The sequence below is a fragment of the Rhineura floridana genome, chromosome 5 (assembly GCF_030035675.1).
Source record: "Rhineura floridana isolate rRhiFlo1 chromosome 5, rRhiFlo1.hap2, whole genome shotgun sequence".
NCBI classification, from domain to species: domain Eukaryota; kingdom Metazoa; phylum Chordata; class Lepidosauria; order Squamata; family Rhineuridae; genus Rhineura; species Rhineura floridana.
The window spans coordinates 131,852,342-131,879,567 of record NC_084484.1 but is presented as its reverse complement, the minus strand read 5'-3'; the positions used below and the strand labels follow the sequence as shown (position 1 = coordinate 131,879,567).

At 44.2% G+C, this 27,226-nt stretch overlaps 1 protein-coding gene across 1 annotated transcript in view; it reads left to right on the top strand.

Annotated features, from left to right (window-relative positions):
* TMPRSS7 (transmembrane serine protease 7) overlaps window positions 1-26,931 on the top strand; it is a 62,891-nt gene extending 35,960 nt beyond the window's left edge. Inside the window, exons 10-20 of the mRNA XM_061629717.1 lie at window positions 2,378-2,490; window positions 3,893-3,999; window positions 4,538-4,674; window positions 9,166-9,273; window positions 9,369-9,479; window positions 11,780-11,896; window positions 11,947-11,950; window positions 14,497-14,664; window positions 16,834-17,102; window positions 18,074-18,210; window positions 26,761-26,931. Coding sequence (XP_061485701.1) covers window positions 2,378-2,490; window positions 3,893-3,999; window positions 4,538-4,674; window positions 9,166-9,273; window positions 9,369-9,479; window positions 11,780-11,896; window positions 11,947-11,950; window positions 14,497-14,664; window positions 16,834-17,102; window positions 18,074-18,210; window positions 26,761-26,931 — 1,442 coding nt within the window. The remainder of the gene's footprint in view (window positions 1-2,377; window positions 2,491-3,892; window positions 4,000-4,537; window positions 4,675-9,165; window positions 9,274-9,368; window positions 9,480-11,779; window positions 11,897-11,946; window positions 11,951-14,496; window positions 14,665-16,833; window positions 17,103-18,073; window positions 18,211-26,760) is intronic.
* The last annotated feature ends 295 nt before the right edge of the window (window positions 26,932-27,226 follow it).

Here is a 27,226-nt window from a genome sequence, read left to right as displayed (position 1 = left end):
TAGATGTAGTATATAAGCTTAGCCAACAAGACTAGCAGCCACTGATAACCTTACCCTCAATGAATTTATCCAATCCCCTTTTAAGTCCATCCAAGTTGTTGGCCAACACCACAACTTATGGTAGCAAATTCCATGGTTTATGCACTGTGTGAAAAGAAGTATATCCTTTCATCTATTCATCAAATAGCTTCATTGCATAACCCCAAGTTCTAGTACTATGAGGGGGGGGAAACTTTTCTCACTTTATTTTTTCTACACCATGTGTGGGGTTGACACATTTGGCCGGCTACCCAGGGGTTCTGCTGCCCTCTCCCTCCACTCACCCCCACTCCCAGGTTGGAGCACCTGGCCTGACAAGCCAGCATTTCACATAGTGCATGAGGCTAGGCACCACATCAGGAGACATGTGAGAAAAGAGACCCCAGAGGCCATTACTTATCTGAGAGCATAAGGTGCTGCTTCCACTTAGGCAGACATCCTGTCCCTGATAGAAAAACCTGCAAATTTTTCTTCTTGTGGGACTGCAGCAGTGATGTCTTTTAAAATTTTCTTCAAGTGCCTCCACCTTCCGAAGTTAGGTGGATGGTGACTGAAGAGAGGGCCTTTTCAATGTTGGCACCCAAACTATGGAACTCTCTCTCTCGGTTTGTGTACATGACACCTTCATCTTTTATACACCAGGTAAAGTCTGTCTTGCAGTGGTTCACTTAGGTAAATTTAGACTTCAAACACAAGGGTCTTACATGCCCTGACTCTTTACATTGTAATACAGGGCTGGGGAAACCTTTTTCAGCCAAGGGCCGCATTCCCTTCTGGGTAACTTTCTGGTGTGGTGGGTGGGACCAGAACAAAAGTGGGTGGAGTGTAAATTTTCCTTGGTATATTAGGGTAGTTTCTACACATTCTCACGCATTGCTAGGAATGCAAGAAAGCAGAGATTTCAATCCCAACTTGTCTTTGTCACTATCACCCTGTTCCATTCCTCTGCTATCTGGTTTCTGCCCAATACTACATTACTGGTCTCGCTGTCTGCACTTAATGCAATTTAGTTACTTATGTACACAATTTACACAAGTTACAAATGTAACATAATTAATGACTTAACTTTTTCCACACCATTCATTTCAGTGCAAAGGCCATTCATTTCAATTGCAGCAGAGTTTAATTGTGTGTTTTTTGGCAGGGGGGGTTAATCAATTATGTATCATTTGCAGACTGAAAACAACAACAACAACAACAGTACATACCAGTCAGTATTCACTAGACTGATTTCCATTGCAGACATGGGACACATACGTGAACACCAGCAATTTCTTCCCATTCTGTTTTTATTGGAATTCTCCAAAATCCCTGCACACCCATCTATGCTTAATCCAGGCAAGCAAGAGATGTTACAAGTTCAGTGAAATTCCAGCCAGGCAAAAACCCTCAAGGAGGGTGTGAAGCAAGCCCAGTGCGGAGATCAGTAGCGCAGTGGTAAAAGCAGCAGTGCAGGGTCCCTTCGCGATAGTCACCGCCACACACCCCTTTTTTTGTTGCTATGTTGAGAATGAGATCCTTGTTAATGCCTTCTCCCACAACAACAGATGTCCCAAGGAGCCAATCAGCATGAAAGGGGAGAGTGTTAGTACTGAGAAGAGTCTCCTCAGGGCTGACTCACCTCCTTTCACTCTGGTTGGCTCCAATCAGCAGGAAAGGACAAGGAAGTATGTTAGAAGACTCTTCTCAGTGTCTAATAAACTCCCCTTTCATGCTGATTGTCTCATAGGATGCTAGAGACATAGTGATCCTGCTGGGACCTGGTTTCCCAAAAAGTAAGGGGTCTAAGATCTCCCCCCCCGGATCCCTGGACAACTAGACCTCTGGTGGGGAAGAGGGGTTGGTGGCGGCTTGGGAAGATTCCCAAAGGCCAGATAGGGAAGCCTGGAGGGCCACGTTGCTTCACTGATTTCAAAATGTGGCGAGCTAGTCCTGCTGGATTTAGCCCCCCTCCCCAAAATCCAGCCCTTACAGCACCACTGCTATCTTGTTCTCATAGGCTTTTAATGACATTTAGTTTGGCCTTTAGGAAATCTGCCCCCCTCCCATCATTTCTATCTTGCTAGATAGACGGAGTGCTTCCGTCATGTTTTAATTAATTCATTATGCTGCTTGTTGCTGTTTTGTGTCTGTTGGTTATTATGCTTTGCTGTTTGGTTTTATTTCCATTGTTTGCCTCCCTGAAGTGTATTTAAAAGGCAGAACAGAAATCCTAAAACAAACAAACAAACAAAATGTCTTTTAAAACATAACCACCATACAGGAATTCTTCTTCTTTTCGCTGATTCTTGGTTTCCAGATTGTACAACAATATGATAACGCCTCTCTCTTTTATCAGAATGTGGCAAAGCTATACTGGCTTTGGGAAGTTCTGGGTTTGAAGGGAGAATCATGAGTCCGTATTACCCAAGCTATTATCCTCCAAAATGCATTTGTACATGGAGTTTTCAGGTAATTTTAAAAGCCCATTGTGCAGGTGTTTCACAAGTACCCTTTGGTGTGTGTTTGGTGTCAGTCTCAAACAGGGTTCTCTGTCTGTCTCTCTTTGGTGAGATGAAGTTGCAAGACTCTGAGCTCTTTGATCTCTGCACAAAGCTCAAATGTCTCTCTCTTTCTCTCTCTCTCTCTCTCTCTCGGTCAGGTAGCTGTAGTGAGAGATGAAAGGTTCCCTTGTGAGGGAATGGAAAACTGCACCTCCTCTTAGCCACTGCCAGCCTGACCTCTCTCCCCAGGCTCTGATATGCTGGCAGCTGAGCTGTGACAAGCGCTGGTGCTCCTTGTAGCCTGGCACGCACAAAGCAAAACTGTTCCTGCCGAGATGAGGAGCCTGTGGTCCATTTCGAAGCAGCAATGTGCTAAGCGCTTAAATTCCTGCACCAGTTCTCAGATCTTGAAGACCTTCCTCTTACTTAGGCTGTGAACACACTAGTCGCCAGAGCAAAGCATTTTCATTAGCTACACCTGGAGGGGGAACTGGTTGATCTGCTAATAAGTTATGAAATCTCTTTGAAGCTTATTTTTTTTTAAAAAAATGCACTCAAGCTGCTCCCATCAGGTTTTACAGTAAAAAGGCGTGGGGTTTGACTAGTGTTGTATGTCCCCATTTTCAGAAGAAAGAGGTAGAAACGCACAGGAACCTGCAGAACAGTGAGTGTGTTTCTACCCTTACTGGCTGTGTTGGATCTGGATGTGGCTGCTCAGTAGGGAGAGATGGGCATAAAATGAGCCCTGCTGGATCAGGCCAGATCCCTATCTAGTCCAACATCCTATTCTCACAGTGGCCAACCAGATACCTTTGGAAAGCTCACAAGCAGGACCTTACTGGAGCAGCACTCTTGCCACATGGGATTCCTCACAATTGGTAGGCCTACTGCCTCCAACAGTGGAGGTAGAACATATCCATTGTGGCTAGTAGCCACTGATAGCCTTATCCTCCATGATCGTGTCTAGTTCCCTTTTAAAGCCATCCAAGTTGGTGGCCATCACAACCTCTTGTGGGAGCAAATTCCATAGTAGGCAGTCTACACCTACTCAGTCTTCCTCCCATGGCAAACTGCAGTCCAGTGGGGCACAGTCTCAGTGAGGTGTAGAGTCTGTAGTAGGGAGGAGGGAGGGAAAGTTTTCCTGCCCCTTCCACATGCACAGTAGCAAATGTTAATACACATTTAACTACTGAAGAATTTGTCTCTCATCAGAGATGCTCTCATTTTTATATTATTACTGGCATTTAAGCAATTCCTAATATCTGGCACAGATTAAAACCTGGCTAGCATATTTTAAACACAGTATTCAAATGACTTGTTGTCAGTTGTCAAAAATATTACAAAATGTATCCTTTCTTTCTCTAAAACAGACTCCTCTGAAGAACCTTGGCATAGCATTGAAATTTCATAACTATACCATCAGTGAAAAAAGCATTAAAGGCTGTGAACATGGATGGTGGAAAATTAATGAACATATGTAAGTCCATGAATATGTTATATATTCTCAAGGAAGTAGGCAGCAGACTGAGGAATTTGTAATACCAATTGATGGTGTGACAATTACGTTGTCTGGATGGCTTGTATTTTAGTGCAAATAGAAATATACAAAATGTTCTGAGTCATTTCATGTTCAGCATTGCTTCAACATTTTTGGATATTATGCATACTACCTGGAGAGTGTAATTTAAGAGTGGGGAACATTTTTCAGCCCAAGGCAGTAGCATGGTAGGGTGGTGGCGCTTACCATAATTGATGCTGCTTATTGGGAGGGAGAATGGGAGGATCGGGGTGGCAGGGAGGTTGGCAATCTGCAGAAGTAGCTGAATTGGCTCTGCTGAGGCTGTGCTTCAGTTAGCGTATTGTTTCAGCAAGTGTGAATTAAGTAAATTTGCCTTGAAATGCAAACTGAACTGGTTCTTAGAAACATTGAAGAATATAATTACACTACAACTTTGACTCTCCTTGCCCATCCAGTGAAGAAAGATGCCATAAGTTAACATGCCTTCATCCTGTAGGTACTGTGGTTATTACATTGATCATCCAACAATATTCCGTGTTGCAAGCTTTGCAGTTAACATTGAGTTTCAATGTAGTTCCAAGATTTCAGAGCAGCCACTTCTCATGGAATATGGAAGCTACAATGTCAGCCAACGTAAGATTAATTTTAAGTTTCCTTTGTACTTTTTGGGAAACCCAAATGTACCTTTAATGAAACCTCTGAATGTGCCTTTAATGAAAACTTTGGAGGCCATCATGGGCATGCAGGATAATGCTGTGGTTTTGTGTGTGGACTAAGCAGCTTTAAAAATGTCCAGTAGGTATATGTAAACTCAATGTGATTTAGATTAAAGAACATGTATCGGTATATAAGCTGGCAACTTCTTCTTCTTCTTCTTCTTCTTCTTCTTCTTCTTCTTCTTCTTCTTCTTCTTCTTCAAGCATGACTTGCTAATGCATGTTTAAATAGGTATTAAAATTGTGATGGATAGATCAGGCTTTTCCAACTTGGTACCCGTCCAGAAGTTTTGGACTACAACTCTCATCAGCCACGCCCAGCATTGAGGAAGACATATTGGAGGAGAAGTATCATTCAGTATCCAGTGCAACATCTGCTGCAACTTCTTGGGAACAGTTTCAGTTGATGCGGCCTGGTGACGTAGACAAGCTTCTTGCAATGATGTGGCCAGCAACGTGTCCTCTCAGCCCTTGCCCTTCTTGGCTTATTAAAGCTTGCTGAGGGGGTTTGACCAAGTGGATCCAGGGTGTGGTCAACACATTGTTGTGGGAGGGAATGGTTCCAGCCATTCTGAAAGAGGCAATGATCCGACCACTCCTGAAAAAGGCCACCCTGGACCCATTGGTTTGCAACAATTACCGACAGGTTGCAAATACCCCCTACTTAGGGAAGGTGATTGAGAGGGTTGTGGTGCAGCAATCGCAAGTACTCTTGGATGAAACAGATTATCTTGACCCATCCCAGTCTGGGTTCAGGCCTGTTTATGGGACTGAATTGACCTTGGTCGCCCTGATGGATGACCTTTATCAGGAGAAGGACAGGGGGAGTGTGACCCTGTTACTCTTACATGATCTCTCAGTGGCTTTTGATACTATTGACCACAGTATCCTTCTGGGCCGACTTGGTGAGATGGGTATCAGAACAGTAGTTCTGATCCTATCTCCAGGGTCATTTTCAAAGAATAGCATTGGGTGATTGTCTTTTGCCCCCCTGGCAGTTGTGCTGTGCGGTGCTGCAGGGTACCTTGTTCCCCATGCTGTTTAACATCTATATGAAACCCTTGGGATCTATCATCAGGAGATTTGGGGTGAGGTGTCAGCAGTATGCTGAAGATATCCAGCTCTATTTCTCTGTAATATTTGAATCAGAAGAGGATGTGCAAGCCCTGGACCACTGCCTGGACTCGGTGGTGGGCTGGAAGAGGGACAATAAACTGAATCTGAATTCTAGCAAGAGGGAGATGCTGTGAGTTGGAGGTAGGGATGGAAAGATCTGTCCATTTCAGTCTTCTTAGTTTCTCATTTTTCAAATGTTAAATTCAGTTCTATACATTTCTACAGTGATCTGTGAATGTTTCTAAAAAAATCCTCATGAAAACTCTCCACCATTTTAGTGTGAATTTCTCCAAATAAACATATTTTTGTAGGCAGTTTTGACAAAGGTACACATATTTGCAAGCCATTTCTAATCACATCATGCCTTTTTGCATGTTATTTTCACTCATGTATTCATTTTTATGCATACTTTCCCCTATATATGAATTTTTGTAAATGTTGTTTAGTTGGCGAACTGCATCCTAAAATTCTAATAAATGCGAATTTCAAAGGATGGCTGTGTTTTGCTTATCATATTGTTTCAGAAATGGCGAATTTGATAAATTGCGCTTGAAATGCAAACTAAATCGAAATTCTCACCTATCCCTAGTTGGTGGTTCCCAAGTTCAGATAATTGGTCAGTTGCCTGCTTTGAATGGGGTTGTACTGCCTCTGAAAGAGAAGCTCCATAGTCTTGGGGTGCTCCTGGATCCATCTTTGTCATTAGAGGCCCAGGTGACCTCATTGGCTAAGAGTGCCTTTTACCAGCTTCAGTTGGTAAGACAGCTGCAGCCATTTCTGCACCAGGATAGCCTGACCACAGCTGTCCATGTAGTAGTAACCTCCAGACTGGATTACTGTAATGCATTCTATGTGGGGTTGCTCTTGAGGTTGATCCAGAAGCTGTAGCTGGTGCAAAATGCAGCGGCAAGACTGCTCAGTGGGGCAGGGCATCACCAACATGTCACCCTGCTGCTGAAAGAATTGCACTGGCTGCCCATTTGCTACCGGGCCAAGTTCATGGTTCTAGTTTTGGTGTACAAAGCCCTGTACAGCTTGGGGGGATACCTGAAAGACCATCTTATATACCCAGTCCATCACTGCACTCTGCAGGTGAGGGCCTCCTGCAGATACCATCTAATCAGGAGGTCGATTCTGCACAACATAGGAAACGGACCTTTAGTGTGGCAGCACTTACCCTGTGGAATTCCCCTCAAATATTAGATAGGTGCCATCTCTGTTGTCTTTTTGGTGCCTTTAGAAAACCTTCTCTTTCAACAAGCCTTTTAAGTGTAGCCCTTATCCCAGTCTGCTTCTGTGTTGGAATTGCTTTTTAATATGTTTTTAAACTTTTTTAAAAAAATGTTTTTAACCTTTTTTAAAAAGTTGTTTTTAAACCTTTTTTAAAAATGTTTTTAAACCTTTTTTAAAAAATGTTTTTAAAGATGTTTTGTTTTAATATATTTTAAAGTCTGTTTTTATGATGTTTTAAAGTGTTTTAGTGCTTTTGTTTGCTGCTCTGGGCTCCTACTGGGAAGAAGGGTGGGACAGAAATCAAATAAATAAATAAATTCAGGCTGTCCCACTTACAATGATTAACAGAAGAATGAATGAAACTGATATAAAAAGAGGCTGGCCCACAGCTATAAGTGTGTCCAGTGGAACCTTTGACTTTTCCCCATGCCATTTTACAAACTGAAACTCCTGTCAATTTCAAAAGATCTCCATTATGAAGCACAATGAGTGGCCGCATAAAAATAGTTGCAGAGTTCTTGGGATTCAGGCCAATGTACTCATTATGAGGAGGTGCACCATCTAACTGTAAAGGTTCCTCACCAGTGATGGATTTAGGTGCAGGCCAAGTAAGCCATGGCTTAGGGCCTCACATTATGAGGTGCCTCTAAATATGTTGGAGATAGCTAAGAAGTTTTATTATAATGGAAATTGTTTTGTCTTAAATAACCTTTCATATAAAACCCATCCCAGTCCACACCAAATCCCATCAACTTCCCTTCCAGGGCTGCTGGAATACTTGCACCATCCACAGGTTGTCCAACCTCACTTCAGACCTCAAGAGGAGACGATGCGGAGCTAGCCTACCAACATATTCTGAAGTCCTGTTCCACACCAGGCATCATTTCCGCTAATCCCCTCCTTACTATTTTCCCACCACTTTTGTTCTCTTTATTTTTTATGGTATGGGGTCTCTGAATCTTGACATGGCTTAGGGCTTCGATATGTTTTAACCTGTTCCTGTCCCTCACAATGATTAGCCAGACATTACTTACAAGAGACATTTCTGGAATAATGGTACCTCCTGAATGAGCTTTGGGTCCAGAAGTTGACCTTTAATTAGGGTCACAATGCAGGACACAGCGAGACCGAGCAAACTCTTCCAAGTAGATCACGTTGTTAGGAAAACTTCTGATTGAGATATGTCCTTTGTATGCTATCACTATTCATCTATATGTGTCCGTTTCTACCAGTATCTTCTTTTTTAAAATTAATGTCAATAATTTAAAAATTGTCTCAGGTTTTTGAGCAGTTCCTGAAATAATATTTTAATGCACTTTACTGAAAGGCAGAAGCTGCCAGGAAGTTCTCCTGTCCCTTTGGAATGAACGAGAGCAATGCAAGAGCACTATTGGGATGTGTTTTTGTTTGGGATAGCCTGGCAGGTCCTTTGTCCTTTGTCATAACTGGTGCCATGCCAAACATTTCTCTCTCTCTTTTTTAACCATTTCCCATCAATAAATGAGAAAAGAAATTTTATTTGAAAATGATCAAAGGGGGGAGAAACTTTTGGATAAATTCTCATGCATTGAGTGCAGGGTTTTTGTTGCCCTTGCCTTACTTTTGAGGTGTTCAAGGGGGCTATCTTTCTACAAATCATTTCACTAGTGGCCTGCACTCTGCAGACTTCCTGGGTGCCCATGCTCCAGTTAAAACCAAGGGGAAGACATTCTGAAGCAATTCCTCCCATGAGGCTTTTCAGATCAGGAAGTGCAGGCTGCCAGGGATGCTGCAGAGTTACTGGAGAAATGTTTAGTGGAAAGAAAAAAAGCCACACTCCCTGTAGCCACTCCACAACAATAAGGTTAGCTCAAAACTCCTCACCTGCCATAATTTTAAAGAAATTTTGAAGTGTACCAAGAATAAGGCAGGCAAATGGAAGCCTCTTAGGCAGGGGAAGAAAAACTTTTGAGAAATTGGACAGATTTTGGCACAGCACAAACCATACCAGTTTTAGTGTCTGAACCAGAACTGCTTCGAAATTGCTAGAAGTCATAGCGCTTCTCCTTCTTGCCTTTAGCTTGCCCACCTGGATCTTTTGAATGCCGCACAGGTTTATGCATTCAACAGACTCGGCGCTGTGACGGGATCAATGACTGCTTTGATGAAAGTGATGAGCTCTTTTGTGGTTAAGTATCTGTGAGTCATGAGAACTAAAAATATTATAACTATTCTCTTTGTGTGCGATCTTAGTGATTTGTGGCTTTCTTCTCCTTGTTTTAGGAGTTCCCAAACAAAACTGTAACACCAGTTTCCTCACACAGCACCATTCCCTTTTCTGTGATGGAATAAATGACTGTGAAGATGGCCGGGATGAACAACACTGCACTGAAAGTGAGCCCCCTTCATAAACACACAACTAAATGCAGTGATTCTGTGTATTTATTTATTTATTTTATTTATTATACTTGTATACCGCCCCATAGCCGAAGCTCTCTGGGCGGTTTACAGTAACTAAAAACAAATACAATTTAAAATACATCGTTTAAAAAACAATTTAAAAATTTAAAACAATATAAAACACATGCTAAAATGCCTGGGAGAAGAGGGAAGTCTTGACCTGGCGCCGAAAAGATAACAGTGCCAGGCACACCTCATGTTAAACACTGTAGGAGCTAAGGGCGGAAGGTAGGAAGCCCTTAGTTCAGATCCTGCCTCAGCCACAAAGTCACTGGGTGGCTTGTGGAAAGCCACTTCTTCTCAGCCTCAGTCCCCATCTGTAATATGGAAATAATAATTATAGGCAACTTGATAGGGCTGTTGAGACAGTGCAGCAGTTTTACTATGCACATGGTTAATTCCAGTTATTGCAGTGATCTACAATACTTTGGACTCCCTCATCTTACTAGGGTAAGAAAAAGGTCTGTTGCATGAGTTTCCTTCTACCCATGCAACCATTGGATACAGCCTATTGTCTATGGCTTTTTTTAAATGAAGCAGTGGTGTTCAAGGGCCATAGGTGAATTGGTAGCATTTTGTCCTGATGTGATTCAAGACAGACAAAAGGAAGTACTTCTGCATACAGTGCACAGTTGAACTCTGGAATTTGCTACCACAAGATCTAATGATGGCCACCAAATTGGATGGCTTTAAAAAAGGATTAGACAAATTTATGGAGGATAAAACTAATGATGGGTACTAACCAGGATGGCTGTGTAGTGCCTCCAGGATCAGAGGCAGTATTTGGCTCATTCAGACATGGGGCTGATTGCGTCAGTTGAACAGATTAAACTGGTAGCGCTTCTTTCCCAATTTCTAAAATTTCTTTCACATTGCAGTACCTGGTGTGTTAAGGAACAGCAGCTTTTTCAGTCGATATGCCGGCATTACACACAACTGTGTTTCACATGGCTGCAATGAACAACATCTTGTTTTCATCCCTCATGTGCACTGTAGTTTCCCACTCTGTAGGAGGTCTAAGATTTCATCCTGTCACCATGTAACCCCTCTCCCTTTAGCATCTGACATACTTTTTTTTTTTTGGTTGTATAGACATAGGAGTGTGGGGGGGGGAATGCTGCTGCTACTGGTGCCTATGCTGGAATACCGGTACAATTTTCGTCAGGCAAAACCCCCAATGCGCCTGAAGGGCGGGAACGCACTGAATGCTGGGATGCCTGTCATGTGAGCAGCTGCAGCTAGCAAAAAACTCCTGTGATTTTCCGGGTTTCCAAGCTTGCAAATGGATTATTTCTGTTATTATTTATCACGAAAATTAGTCCTAAACTTGCACCATATTCCACAAGATTTCTGGAACTAGTTTGTATGTTGTGTGAAAGGTCAAATATAATATGCAAAGTACCAGGTAAGAAATCATCAGAATAATGGAATAAAGTGCAGTGTGAAAGCAGCCTTCCTCGCATACCACTTGTTGGGGAGCACAAATTGGGAGAGTGTTGTTGCACTCATGTGCTCCTTGTAGGATCCTGATAGGCATCTAGATGGTCATTATTGGAACAGAATGCTGTACTAGATAAGCCTTTGGTCTGATCCAGCAGGGCTCTTCTTTTTATGTCCTCATAACAGAAATAAAGAATATCGGTGAGTTGACCAGTGGTGAAATTCTAACAGGAAAAAAGAAACAAGTATTTTTTTTGCAATGTTTCTGCCATTTTGGGTGATACTCATGAAAAATATTAATTTCACAGGACTATTTAGTTTGGTTCAATTTTTCTACATTTTTATCAGGATGAAAGAGCAAGGTGCATAAAGGATCCTAGCTGGACATTCCTTTCTTGAAATGAAGGTGTTAAGATATCTTTCCCCCCCTTCCTTCTTATAGGAAATGAAATAGAAGCTTTTTTTATTTTGTAAAGTTGGGCATGAGTTTAAAAACTGGCTCAGAAATAAAGAAATAAAACGTAATTTCCCTCTGCTTACATGCACACATAACTGTTCACTTGAGCAGTCTACTCATGTGAATATTGTAACTTTTACTGTCGGCATGCCTATGCATAAAAAAGTATCTGCAATCTTCTATGAGTACCTCCTCTGATGTTATATTGTTTATGTGAACAAATAACCAAGGAAAAAAATGTCTGAACCAGCGTGTAATTGTTTTCATTTTTTAGAAGGAAAAGGATAAAACAGAAACTGCTAAAGCATGTATTTTGTCATTGATTCTTCTCTTTCAGGCATTCCTTGTACCAACAATACTTTTAAGTGCAGCAATAATATTTGCTTCAGAAAGCAAAATGCAAGATGTGATGGGACTGTAGACTGTCTGGATCGAAGTGACGAAAGCAATTGTAGTAAGTCTGACCAAGGCTGCAATCCTAAAAATACTTACTGACTTTTCCAGCCTGGTATCCTCCAGATGTTCTTGGACTACAAGTCCCATCAACCCCAGCCAGCACAGCTAATAGTCAGGGATGATGGGAGTTATAGTCCAAAATAACTGGAGGGCACCAGTTTGGGGAATGTTGTGTGAGGCTCTTAAGCCCCCATTAAAATTGATTGACTTGATTACCGATAAATACCAAATATTCCCTATTATATCTGAAGGCACATGAGGCTACCATCGTGCTGAAGCTAAGCAGGTCTGGGTCTGGGCAGTGCCTGAATGGGAGACCACCAGAAAACCACTTATACGCTGCCTTGGGTTCCATGTCAGAAGAAAGACAGTATATAAATATAAGAAAAAACAAACAAAAATATAATTGGTGGGCTTGTTTATCAACCAAAAGTTTTGAAAGTGGGTGACTATCTTGCCTTTAAAGTGATTGTTTCATTGATTAAAATTAACTAGTTTTCAGCTCAGGGAACATTCTGAGAATATTTGAAAAGGATCACAATTAACTTATATAATAATGTGAGCAGAAATTCTAGTCAAATGTGCATGAGGGAGAGAAGTACGATGTGCGTGAGGGAGAGAAGTACGATGTGTGTGAGGGAGAGAAGTACGATGTGCGTGAGGGAGAGAAGTACGATTCATGAGAAACACTCAGCTGGAGTGTTTTGAAAGCTGATCACCCATCTGAATGGGTAAGTCACTTTTCCATTTTTTTTTTAAAGCTTGCCTGTTCACATGAGTTACTGGTTATAATTTTCAAAGCCGCATGCACTTCTCCTTCGCCCATGCAAACTGCAGCGTACAATGGGATGTGTATTCGTTAGCAATTTTAAGTATATAGATACTAAAAGCTGCCTTATACCGGGTCAAACTATTTGTTCATTTAGCCCAGCATTGTCTACTCTGACTGGCAGTGGCTTTCCAAGATCTGAGGCAGAGGTCCTTCACATCACCTGTTGCCAGATCCTGTTATTTAGAGACCCAGTAACTGAACCTAGGGCCTTCTATATGCAAAACACATACTTTACCATTAAGCTATGGGTCCCCTTCCTCCAGATGAGTGTAGATAGATTGCAGTGCTTGATTCAGCACAGCTGAAAATTCCTAGGCCCAACTAACAGCTGCATGCATTAATCCTTAATCCCCAGTAACTGATGAAGATCTTCACTCAATATAAAATTATGGGTAATAAAACCAACCATTTACATTCATTACCAGTGGCATCTCTAAGACAAACTGTCACCTGGCCTCAGCTCTCACATGAAGCAGGATTTTGCTCATCCCATTGCCCTCTCCCCCACACATCCACAATGTGGCAAAGGTCAAAGAATGATGTGCTGCATGGATCTCCTAATAATAGCCCTCCCCAACTAGGCTCCTATTACACCACTCACAGGTTGGCCCATCGCCAACTGCAGTGGGATGTGGGCCATGATCCAGAGGGTATTGTGGTGGTTTCTGTGCATACCAGAGGGATGGCAGAGAAATTTGATTCGGTTCACGTTTAAAGATGAATTTATCAAGTTCACACTTTCTGAAACAACATGAGAACCGAAATACGGCCATCCTTCAAAATCCACACTTATCTGTTGTTGTTGTTATGTGCCTTCAAGTCGATCACAACTTATGGTGCCCTATGAATCTGATATTATTATTATTATTATTATTATTATTATCCTGACCTTCCTCCCAGTAGGAGCCCAGGGCAGTTCTTCAACCAAAATGAATATATTAGGGGAATGTTTGCATAAAAAAGAATATATTTGTGAAAATATCATACAAAAATGCATTATATTAGGAGAAATTGCTTGCAAAAATATGTACATTAGTCAAAACTGTATACAAAATGTGTTTATGAATCAGAAATTTGCACTAAAATGCTGAAGAATTTTCATGAGGATTTTTTTAAAAAACAAAAATTCACAAATTTCTGCAGAAATGTGGAGAACCAAACTTCTAATTGGAAAAATGTGAAATGGAGAGAATCAAAAATGACAGATTCTTCCATCCCTAACATACAGTGGGGGCTTCTGACCAGTGCCTGAATGGGACACCACCACCGCACCACATGTTCACTGCCTTGGGTTCCATGTCAGAAGAAAGACAGTATATCAATATAAGAAAAACAACAAAAACATTTGTAATTGGGACTGTTTTCCGAATAGCAGCTTTGCACTGTGCTTGTTTGAAACTTGGGAAGGGCTTTTAAAAGTCATGTGTAATGCCGAAAGACTAATGTAAAATGAAAACAAAAGTTAGAAACCCTCCTGTATATAAATTGTATCAGTAAACTCTTACCATGAACCTAAAAGGGTTATTTGAATCAAACCATTGTCACCTATTTCCTGGGCTTCCCAAACAGACATTCCTGAGAATGCACATGAGTTTCGGGATTGCTATATATTTAGATTGCTGAAATTCAAACAGATTACTTAGTATATTATCCAGTTAACTATTTAAAGCATTTTAAATCTACATTATTGGAATATCAGCATTTCCCATAGTTGTTGCTGCAAGGAAAACGTTGAACTGTTAAACTTCTTTCAAAGGCTGTGGTAGTACTAAATACCGCAATGCACCCCACCGGATTGTGGGGGGTTCAGAGGCATATGAAGGTGAATGGCCGTGGCAAGTCAGCCTCCATTTTGCTGGAGTTGCTTATTGTGGAGCCTCAGTGATATCAAAAGAATGGCTTCTCTCAGCTGCCCATTGTTTTCAGGGGAACAGGTGAGTAATCAGAATTCCGTTCATCCAGAGCTTCTCCTTCTCGTGACTCTAAAATAGTGGCAGGTAAATGATAGATATGGAGCACAATGTGCTTGTTGTTCTCCCATTAATTTGCAATGGCTCAATCACCTACTGCAGTTATGAGATATCCAATATGCAGTCTAAAAAATAGCCTGGCCTCCCTTTGCATATGCTAAGGGTCAGTGGACAAAACCACCTGAATACCTGCTCTCAGTGTTTCCAATATCCACCATCTCCATCTGTCCATGGCTGGCTCAGCCTCATGGCTCAGCATTCATTTAGCTTGTTCAGCACAAAGAGAAGCTGCCGTGTTTGCCTGCTCTAGCTATGCCCACATTCTACTCACACAGAGAAGTACCGCAGACAGAGGAAGGTGCCCCAAACTCAGTCAAGTATGGTCATGTGTATCAGCCCTAAGATCTTCTATGAAGCTACAGCTCAACTTTTTTTCAAGTATTTTAATGTATTAATTCAGAGTTGTGGAAACTTTTTCAGCCCTAGGGATGCATTTTCTTCTCAGCAACTTTCCAAGGGCCGCATGCCAGTGGCGTACAGGGCCAGAGGAAAAAGTGGGCAGGGCAATAAATGTGAACTTTACCTTTGTAGGGTAGTCTACTTTCTGCACACACTCTTTATCCTCCATCCTGGCAAAATCTCCCCTAATGAGAGAGGACTTTTCAGCCTTCAAAAATACACAAATGTTGGGCAGATGGACATGGAGCAAGGCAGTGTAGCTCCATGTTTTGAGAGGCCCTTAAGCAGGATCCCCTCAGTTGACCCTCCTCCTCCTCCTTAGTGCTGTTGCCACTGCTCACTTGCTTGCCCTCTCTCTTTGGGCCAATCTATCCAGCTGCCTGGAAGGAGATGACATGTTGAGTTGAGACTAAGCGGGCACACAGATCTCCCGGTCACGGTCTTCCCCATTATGGTAAGATGTATTGCATTTCCATTTTAATTCTAGTTGTTATTGATGCTTATAAATTAGCACATGCACGTTTCATGCAAATATATGCCCTCTTTTGTCCTCCTCTTGGGTGATGGGTTTTCTCTCTCTCTTTTTAGTGATGCATAAGTAGTCATCCAATTGCTCTCCCTAGAACTTCATATCCCTCTCACGTAGGTAGAACACCAATGAAATAAGGACTTCCACAGAACTAATGCCATCTTAGAAATGGCAGTATCACTTGCCCACACATATGATACTTGGCTAGGTGGCAGACTGTGATACATGCTTTCCCTGGAAATCTTGGGAAGCCCTTAGGGAATATACGGTTGTGAGATCTGCTGAACAGCCAAGTCATACGCCCACAATTTAGCTGGAAGAGATGACAGAGCCTATCCAGTGCCAACTTTATCTGACAGCACAGATGACATTTATAAAAGTTATAGTTTTAGGAGGCTAAATATGAAACAGCCAGAGTGCTATTCCTACAGCACAATCCACTGCGTATTAACTCAGACATATATCCCACTGAGTTCAAAGTGGCTTACTCCCAAGTAAGTATGTATAGGATTACAGCCTAGACATACTTTTAGTTCAGGGGTGGGGAACCTCAGGCCCAGGGGCCAAATGCAGCCCTTCAAGCTTCTTTATCTGGCCCTCAGAAATGTCTCTCTAGGCCACACCTTCTCTCCCCAGGCCACAGCCCTCACTGGCTCTGTTTCACATCCGAGGTTTATCTGGCTGGAATGTGTCCTCGAAATGATATGCCTCTGGCTTTTCTGGACAGAGGTGTGTGTGAGCACAGAGCTTGGAAAAGTTACTTTTTTGAACTACAACTCCCATCAGCCCCAGCCAGCATGGCCACTGGATTGGCCTGTTGGGAGCTGTAGTTCAAAAAAGTAACTTTTCCAAGCTCTGTGTGAGCATATGTAGAAACTAGCCTGCTGTACCAAGATACACTTTACATTCGTTGCTGTGCCCACTTGCGGCTCCAGCCCCACCCACAACAGGCATGTGGCTCTTTGAAGTTTGCTCAGAAGGGAATGCGGTTCTTAGGCTGAAAAAAGTTCCCCACCGTTCCACAAATCCTGTTTTAAATTCTTCAGGATATAAAAACAAACAGCTCCCTCTATTTTCAGAGCTTTTCTTGCCACGTTCTAGAAGTTTGATCACTGATATTTGTATGTTAATCTGATTTCAATTAGGCTATCAGATCCTAGAATCTGGACAGCTCATTTGGGAATGCGCACTCAAGGAAAAGCCAAATTTGTCTCTACTGTGAAAAGGATTATTGTCCATGAGTACTATAACAGCAGAAATTACGACTATGACATTGCCCTGCTGCAGCTGAGCATCCCATGGCTTGACACAATGAGATGGTTAATTCAACCAATATGTATACCTCCCACCACACACAGAGTGCACGCGGGGGACAAATGCTGGGTGACAGGCTGGGGACAGAAACAAGAAACAGGTGAGCTCCATCATCACCTTTTGGCCAACATGCCTAGAATTTTACTTTAAGGGATTTTAAAATTTTGTATTTGTAGCACAGAGTACACATCTGTCTATAATATCAATAAAAAACCTGACAGATATGTTGAAAGCAAGATATGAGCAGCCCAGTCCTAAAAATCCAGTTTAGCCTAAAAATGGTTTATATTACTCAACAAACAGTATCTACACTATGGCAAGCAGGGTAGAGTTACCTAATGTTCCCTTCTCCAAGGCCCTTAGGAAACCATCTGTTAGACGTGCTATTAGGAAAGCTGCCAAGTATGGTTGAACTGGCTTTCCACTCTCTCCAATGGTCTCTCCATTCCTGTCCAAACATTTCTTCACTAATAGAAGGAAGCATCCGCATTGTGCCACCTATGTCAGGGATAGTGATCCTATAGCCCTGCAAATATTGTTAGACTCCAACTCCCATCAGCCCCAGCCAGCATGGGATGATGGGAGTGGCAGTCCAACATCTGGAAGGTTACTGGTTTCTCACAGCTGACCTAGGCTTTCTGTAATTATTGTACTAATGATGGATCATAAAAAACACCAACATGAAAGCAAGCCACTCTTTGTCAGCTTCAGTCTGCCTTCTGCAATATGAGGATAATCACATTCGCTTACCTGAAATGGTTGTTTTCAGGATTATTCAGGATTATTGAGACAATGAACACTGCTTTGACCTACCATAATATCATCACCATCACCATCAATTTTCTTCAAGAGAACCCCATTTCAGTAGACCTTATTTCCAGGAAAATATAAACTGTATTCCAGATATACACAAGATGCAAATAAAAACATTGCTGGTCTTCTTTGATTTGATAAGAACCAGGCTTTGCATTGCTGTTATGAAGATGATGGTTATCTAGATCTGGAATGAGAGATTAGTACTAGAGAATTATAATCTTCCCTTAATTTTTAATCTTAGATTTACTTTTTCAGATGATGAAACCTCAGCAGTTCTGCAGAAAGCTGAGGTAGAAATTGTTGATCAAACATTGTGTTATTCAACATATGGGCTTATTACAGCCCGCATGCTGTGTGCTGGGATGATGTCTGGAAAAAGGGATAGCTGCAAAGTAAGTGTCTCACCGCCTTCAAAATTTGTTGGCAACTGCTTAGTTTTTCCCATGTTGTTGACTTTTAACTGCATTTAAGTTCAGATCTGTGCTGGGAAACTTAATGACACTGCTACCACCAGTACTGAAGTACAGTTATCATGACAGATTGTATGCACTAACAAAGTAGATAGGTTACTTTTAAATTTGTGCCATTCAGTTTCTAAGGCTTCATTCTTACAAACAGCAGATGAGGTAGTAAACCTGCAACTTGAACTGTATCACTTCATACTGCAGGCAAGGACTTACATCACTGAATGCTCCTGAATGTACACAGAGACTAGTGATGGGAGGATCTATCCATTTCAGTTCTCACTGTTTCTTATTTTTCCAGTCTTAAATTCAGTTCACACATTTCTGCAGCAATTTGCGCATTTTTTTAAAAAAAATCTTCATGAATTTCTTCAGCATTTTAGTGCAAATTTCTCCTGACACATTTTTGTATGTAGTTTTGACTAATGTACACATTTTTGCAAGCAATTGCTCCTAATGTGATGCATTTTTGTATGTTATTTTCACAAATACATTCATTTTTATGCACACGCTCCTAATACATTCTGTTTTTTAAAACATTGGTTGGTTGGAGAACTGCATCAGAAAATTTGGATAAGAGCTAATTTCAAAGAAGGTCTGTGTTTCACGTCCCATATTGTTTGAGATAGTGCAAACTTGATAGATCTGACTTTAAATGCAAACTGAATAGAATTTCTCCCCCGTCAGTAACACACAGAGAGAGAGAGAGAGAGAGAGAGAGAGAGAGAGGCCTACAAAAGAAAACTAGATGTCAAGGAGTATATCCTAGCTTTCTCCCTGACATTTTCTGTGTGCAGGCAGGGATTGTATTTATTTATTTGCATGGAAGAGCATTAACTCATGTGAGCTCACATCTGCAATTTGAAGTGATATTGTCCAGAGCTTGGAAAAGTTACTTTTTTGAACTACAACTCCCATCAGCCCAATCCAGTGGCCATGGTGGCTGGGGCTGATGGGAGTTGTAGTTTAAAAAAGTAACTTTTCCAAGCTCTGGTCTAGACACAGGTTTGCGACCCAGGGGTGAAATAAGACGCAGACACAATATGATGGGTTAAACAATGGGCCACTTTATTAAACCAAATCCATATTATGATAATGAACCCGCAAAGGGGAACATAAGTGCGGGATTCAACTGGTGAGTCAGGCAAAGCCTGCTTGCAGCTATTGGGGCGACCCAAACCCCTGTCGGGCAAAGGGGTGGAATCTGTCAACCCCTAGCCCTGACCACACTCCAATGGTGTGTAGGGAGGCCAACCTGCGTCACCGCCCCCCGGTGCCCTGAAACTTCGAGTGGATGAGACCTGTTGGCCCCAAAGGCGACCCGTATCCTGCCCTCGGGCCGTAAAACCCGGAGCTGCAGGCCTCCGGGACTGCCTATCACCTCCAAAGGTGCCTAAAGGTGTCACCTAGCTGCCCTTCACCTTAACCTTTCCCGCACTTCCTCGCCACAAAAGGGGGGCAAACCTCTGTTTAGTCACCCTTTACCCCACATCCAAACAAGATGTCCTTCACACCCCTCTGCAGGTCCTCTAAAAGGATGTCATTACCTATATCGGTCATATGGACTCCATCTGACCGATATAGCTCAGCCCTACTGTGCCTTATCTCTGGGTGGTGAATGACAAAACCACCAGAGTCAAACAGAGCAAGACGGAGCTGCCTATTCACTTTTTTGCGGGTCCTATTTATCCCCCTAGGGTCACCCATACAATTCCACTGTCTACGGGGTAAAATATCGGACCAAATCAAGTGCACACCCGGCCAATGCTGTATAATGGCCCAGAAGTCAGCAGACGCCTGCTCAATAAGGGCTCTGCCCTTCAGCATGCCAAGGTCATTTCCACCCAGGTGAATGACCAAAAACTGTGGTGCATCCCGAACCACTGCTGTCTGGAAAAGCGTAGGAAGGAGCCCGTCCCAGCGCATTCCACGACGGCCCAGCCATTGCACAGTAGCCCACTGGCTAAGCCCCAGCTGTGTGCCCCAACGCGACTTCGCCGCCCTGCGGCCTGCCCAAAAGACCATACTATGGCCGCAGAGGAGGATGTGCACTCTTTCGTCTCCCTTCCAGCGGCCTGTCGAAACAAACAATAAAAACTCATAACGGTGACCCAAACAAGTCACAAACTGGTTTTTGGAACCCCTCTAAAAGGCCGAATATAAGACCTATAGGCTGTGGAATGCCATCTGCCCAGGGACTGCAACCTCTCTTGGGAAAAACCCAAACAGGCAGCTGTAGATGCTGCTCCAATGCGGAAAGAGTGTGTCCCAAACATGCCGGGATCAAGTCCCATATGCCCCAGAGCTAACTTAGTAACTGCCCAAAATTGAAATCTAGAGAGGGGGAGGCCATCCTTATGTATAAATAAGTATCCGGGCTGTTGTCCCCAGACTGTTAAGAACTTAGACAATGCGGCTACAGGGCAAATCTCATGCAGCTGTGAGGGGGAAAGCACCACCATACGTCCCCTCCTGCGCTGATCAGTCTTTGACCAGCACAGCTGGAGGATAGCCTGTCCCTCCCTCCAGCTAAAGTCAGACAGCAAAAGGACACGGGAGGATAGGTCAGTCCTGGACCCCGCCAGCACCTCGCTGATCCTAAAAGCTCCAAAGAACAGCATAAGTGCGGCCGCATGAAAAAGCAGGGCCTCAAAAGACGATGAACATAAACATTCAAATTGGGACAAGAGCCCCAACAAAAGTTCTGGGTGAATAGGGGAGCGAGGATCAGAAGTGGCAGGGTGTTCCCTTGCCCAGCCTTCCAACATCTTACGAAGTCGGAAGTCATCAGAAAAGTCCCGCAAACCTCGAGACTTGGCCAAAAAGGAGAGGCCAGAGAGCTTACCTCTAATAGTCTTAACGGCAAGGCCCTTCCTCCTGCCTTCCACACAAAACTCTATGAGGTGTTCCACTGGGATGGGCCACTGCTGTACGTAACCCCTTTCTGCCCTGAAAGCCAATAGCTCCCTATCTGCTGTCTGGTAGCTGGCCATAGTACTGGGTGCAATGGACAGGCTTATCGCTGTCTCTGACTCAAGCTGCCAATCTCCCACAGATCTGGCGGGACCACATCCGGCTGAGCCTTGGCCCACGGTGCCAGGTGGCGAAACCTCTCCATCTGGTTCCGTGACAGAGCATCAGCAATACTGTTATCAATACCCGGTACGTGGCACACCAGGAACAGAATGTTAAAGTGGAGACATTGTAAAACAAATGCGTGCACTAGGTGCATAACTCTGGGGTTCTTTGATGACAAGGAGTAAATAACGTACACCGTGGACAGGTTGTCACACCAGAAGTGGACTGTGGAATCACGTAGCCTGTCCGGCCAAAGATGCGCTGCCACCACGATGGGAAAAAATTTCAGGAGAGTTAAGTCTCTAGTCCAGCCCTCCTGAACCCAGGTCTCCGGCCAGCTGCCATAGCTCCAAGAGTCATTAAAGATGACACCGAAACCAAATGCCCCCGAGGCATCGGAGTGCACCTGGAGTTCAGCCTCCAGGAGGCGGTCCCACCTCCAAAAAGAAATCCCATTGAAGTCCTGTAAGAACTTAGCCCAGACCGACAGATCGTCTTTGAGCGCACCTGAGAGCCTAATGTGATAATGAGGACGGGACAAACCTGACATGGCGTCATATACTCGTCTGAGGAAAGCCCGCCCCGGGACCACCACCCTGCAGGCGAAGTTCAGTGAACCCGCCAGCTCCTGAAGGGTGCGCAGAGTTACGCTCCTGGAAGTCCGAACATGAGATAACTTTTCACGTAGCAGCTGTAATTTAGCCAGTGGGAGCCTACATGCCTGGGCCAAGGTATCTATTTCGATCCCCAGGAATGTGACAATTGGGGACGGACCCTCCGTTTTTTCCACTGCCAGTGGGACTCCAAGGTCCCTAGACAGCGCCATAAATTGATCCATGAGATCCTTGCACTCCCTCGTGTGTGCCCTTCCAGCAAATAAAAAATCATCTAAATAGTGGACGACGGAACATGATCCAGACCGCCTCCTTGCCGCCCATTCCAGGAAAGAGCTAAAAAGCTCGAATACAGCGCACGAAATGGAACAGCCCATGGGCAGTGCACGATCCACGTGATAATGATCCGCAAAAGCAAAACCCAATAGATCAAAGTCTCCTGGATGGATGGGAAGGAGGCGGAATGCAGACTTTATGTCACACTTCCCCATGAGGGCACCCACACCACACTTCCTCACCATGCTCACTGCACAGTCGAAAGAGGTGTAGCGCACCGAACATAAGTGAGGTGGAATAAAATCATTAACTGACTGCCCATGCGGATAGGAGAGGTGGTGAATGAGGCGGAACTCTCCAGGCGTCTTTTTAGGCACAATGCCCAGTGGAGAAACCCTAAGAGACGGAACCAGAGGGGAAGTGAAGGGGCCCAAAACTCGGCCCGCTTCCCTTTCTTTGTTAATCTTATCCAGAACAACCTGTTCCATGCCTAAGACCGACCTCAGGTTCCTAGACCGGAAGGCAGTCCGGGGCCCTGAATAAGGGATCCGAAAACCATTTGAAAAACCCTCTAAGAGGCAATGAGCTTCTTGAGCTAAAGGGTAAATACTCAATAAGTGTTTTAAAACTGGTAACTTAATTGGGCTGGGGCCCTTTTCCCGGAGGTGCACCAGGGGGTCCTTGCTTACGCTGTCCTTGGAAGTCCCTATTGCCACCTCGATAGGGTCGGTTCCTAGGGCAGGCAGCGGGTGCGTGTTGACCGCCGCAGAGTGTACACTCGTGCCTATACCAGCAAGAGTTCCTATTACAGAAGCCACAGGAGCTAAACTCCCAGCAGAGCAGGTGTGGTTGAACCCCCTGCCCCGCTGGCCCGCGGGAAGGAACTTGAGTCAATTGCCTTGCCACAAGGTGGCCACTATCAGTCCTGTCTCCAGCAACCGAACGTGAATGAGACATGAACTGTAGCCACAGTTCTGCCTCCTTCCTATCCCATGGCAAGGAGGCATCATATGCCGCTCTCATACGAAAAGCCTCATCGTAAGAGAGCCATGCAAACCCCATGAACTCTGTGTAGGCCCTATAGATAATGTCCAGGTATTTAATCAGGACCAAACCGTGCTGTGGCTGTTTTTGTATGATCACCCCTATGTATGTAAGGTAGGCGGGAAGCCAGCTAGCCCAAGTGCGCTCAATCCGGCGCCTCTTGGGCCGCTCTACCTCCTTCTCCTCCCCTTTTTCCCTATCCCTCTTAAGTGGCTCTCTGTATAACAGGGAAAACAGGTCAATGCAATCCCCATTTCAGATTTTGTCTTTTGTGGCTGGGAGCAAATGAAAACCTAGAGGAGCGGAAGTCTCGTTGAAAGGAATGGCGCCCTCTTTAATATGCCCCAGCAGGTCACTAATGCCCTGAGGGACCACTGAAACATCTAAAGAAACTGTGGGCTGGGGGGAGACGGCTGTCTCAACCATGGCACCTGTGCGGGAAGACGCCCAAACATGGTCACAGGCCTCAAATAAGGAGGGGGGTAGTAACTGTGTGTCACCTGTCTGGGCAGCTGGAAGAGCAGCCTGGTTGTCAGTCTCAGTGCTATGTGGAAGAGAGAAAGGCCAAACCTGCCCAGGCCCCCAATATGGGTATCCCCAAGGGGACCAGCCCCACGCAGGGGGCGGCCCTGGGGTGCCTGTCGCTGTGTACTCACCTGACTTCCCATCCGACACAGCATCCAGAGATGAGTGTTCCATAGTGGCAGCGCGCCGTTCCTGTATGGGAGCCTCTTCTATTAACCTGCTGGGACCCGCCTCAAGGGCATCCAAATGAGCTAAAATCAATTACAACGTTGACTGGTTAGAAACAGGTGACAACAACCCCACATCCACGTTGGACTGACTGACCCCGGATGAGGCTTGGGCTACACTATTAACCTGCCCCCTGGTGCGCTTCGCCTGAGGGGCATTTGCCGCAACGGCAGTTTGCTGGACAGGTTGAAACTGGTTAGAGGAAGATCCCTCTAGGGCAACGAGACGGGCCAGGACAGCCGCCCATGGTGGCTCACTAACCCCCGCCCCAGAGACCCCAGGAGGAAAAGACCCCGTATTTTTCTTAGGGGCCCTCCCTTTTCCTTTAGGCCCACCTTGACCCTTTTTGGGTGCCATGGCCAGAGGAAGGTGAAAGACCCGAAATTCCAACCAAATTTCTAATGTGTGTGTGTGTGTGTGTGTGTGTGTGCTTATATTTGTGTGCTTGTGTGACCAGAGGCTCCCAAGATCAAGTGAGGTGATATGTGTTCCTACCTCTATACCCCGTGGGCCCGCTCCTTGAAGGCTGAAAGCCTCGGAATAGGTGTGTGTGGGGGGTTTATCCACCCTTTCCCTCCCAGAATCGGGCCCCTTAGCTCTATCAGACCTCAGCAAAACGTGTATCCGCCTCCTCCCTCCCACTGATGAAAAGCCTTAAGGGGGGGGACAAGTGTTTGACTGAAGCACTGCCTCGCTGGAGACGTGGCTTCCCCGAACACCGCTGGGGGGGGCGAGCTGTCAAGCTGCCAAGCCGCTGATGTTGCCGCCGCTCGGCCCGCCGCACCGTGAAGCCGACGAGGCTCGACCCGCCACTGGCGTCACCTCGCCGAAATCAGCTGTTGCGGGGGGGGCTAGCCGCCGCACCACTGTTGTCGCTGCCTCTAATGGGCAGCGCGAGAAAGGCCGGATGAATGGCTGAACGAGGCCGATGTTGGAGCCTCGTGCGCCTAAAATGGCGCCGCTGTCGCTGCCTCTTGCTCGAAAATGGCACCGTATAAGGAGCCAAGAGCGCAGGCACATTGCTGTCAAAATTATAAAGAGAGAGAGGGGGCAGGCCGGCGCGAGCTTAAATAAGCTCGATTGCCACGCCCCCTCTGGCAGCGCACCATGACGACGTCACGCCCATCCGGTGCATCTGCCCTCTTCTAATGGAGGCTCAGGATTCACCCAGGCCGCAAACACGCCCCGCAACCCGGTAAGTCCCGGGTGCGAAGGGGGGTTATCATTAGTTGTTTATGAAAACTAGGCCAAAATTCCCAGTACTTGCTATAGTTTTGCTTAACCCTTCAAGGTTATTATCCCAGGATGGTGCATTCTGGGTGTTTCAGGCTCTAATTCTATACATGCTAGATATGTATACAACTGAACATGTATAGAATCTGCTTCATAGTGTTTCACAATTAACATGACTCCTTCACAAGGCTCTGTTTCTTTACAGAACTATAAACTGCATCTATTAGATACAACCACTCTTCTATTGCTTAGATTCTCACTTCTCACCGCTAAATAAAAAAGTTGGAAGCTCCTGATCTCGCTGGATTTATTTTTTCTTTTTCCTCCTTCAGCTTAATTCAGCATGTGTTTCAAAATGTGTAAACAAATCGGAGATTGCTGTAAATGCCGCACTGGGATCCTGCTGGGAGGAAGGGTGGGATATCAATCAATCAGTCAATCCCAGGGTATGGTTTTGAAGGCACATGAGGTCACCACCTTGATTAAGCTAAGCAGGTTGGGGTCTGATAAGTACGTAGAGGGGAACTATATGCATGCCACCTTGGATTACATGATGGAAGAAAGGTGGGATACAAATGTTAAAAAGTAAATAAATTAGTCCAAAAATGATTGCCCTAAGATCGCTGTATATAATAACCTATATAATAACTAGGTAACTAGACAGCCAACCATTTCAACTGCAATAGGGCATGTTCTAAATGTAAGCTACTTAAGGGTAGGAACCTCTCTTTTTGGTCCAGCATCATAAATCAAGCACTTCCTTTTTGTAAATGATATACACCCTCCATTTCTGTCTCCCAGCATTGCCTCTGAGTGGCCTAAAGATCATCCTGACAGATATCATCCTGGTTTAAACAGTTTTGGCTCAATCATCCCCTGGCCACCTTCTTTAAGGCACATCTGCATCACCACTCTTTCATTACTGCTGGTATTAGGGTTGGCTCTTTGTTGTCTGGCAGAGTACGCATATCGTCTCTACATCAAACAGATTTCTACAAGGAAGCCAGCATGGAAGCCACATGCAGTGGGAAATGAGGGGTCAATCTCACTCCCTCTTTGTCATGATTCTAACAAAAATCACATCCTCCAGCTGACAGAGGTGCTGATATTGGTGCTAATGCAAATAGTAGCTGCAGAGGAGGGGGGTCATTGGGACTATGACAAGGGCAGAAAGGTTAAACTCTCCCTCCCCCACACCCTGTGGTTCAAGTGCTCTTCAGGCTTCCCCATGTCTGTTATTTACCGAACAAAAACATGCATGTCAATTGTATTCATGCAATTAATGTCTCATCTAGTTTGTCCCTAAATGTACATGAATTTTATTGTTTGTTTCTTCCTGTTGTTTTATAAATCTGAGGTTGCAATTGCTTCAGTCATACCTTGGAACATTTTTATTAATATTTGTGAATATTGGACGCTATTAATAGGAGTGATTTAAAACTGCAAAATGTGTTGACTTTTGAAAATAATATCTTTGTAGGGAGATTCTGGAGGACCCCTTTCATGTCGAAGCAAAAGTGATGGAAAGTGGTTTTTGATGGGAATTGTTAGCTGGGGCTATGGTTGTGGAAGACCCAATTTCCCTGGCGTATACACAAGGGTGTCAAATTTTGCTATATGGATACACAAATATGTGCCTTCAGTTTTTTAACTTAGCAATGATTACACTTGAAATAGTCAACTCTGAAATGTCTTCATTAAAAGCACATTTACTAAACGATTTGTTGTGTTTTCAATTCGTCATTGTGTCTACCACACCCACGGCTTCTAAATGAATGGTATAGCCATGTGTTCATTGTGAAAGACATACAAGTAGAGTTGTACAGAGATCTTGAAAAAGTGTAGGATCCTACCTTCCTCACCCTCAAGTGACACCAGAAAACTCCCTGCTATACTTAACTTTTGGTATTTTTAATGCTTACATGAAATGTATGAAGAAAATATAT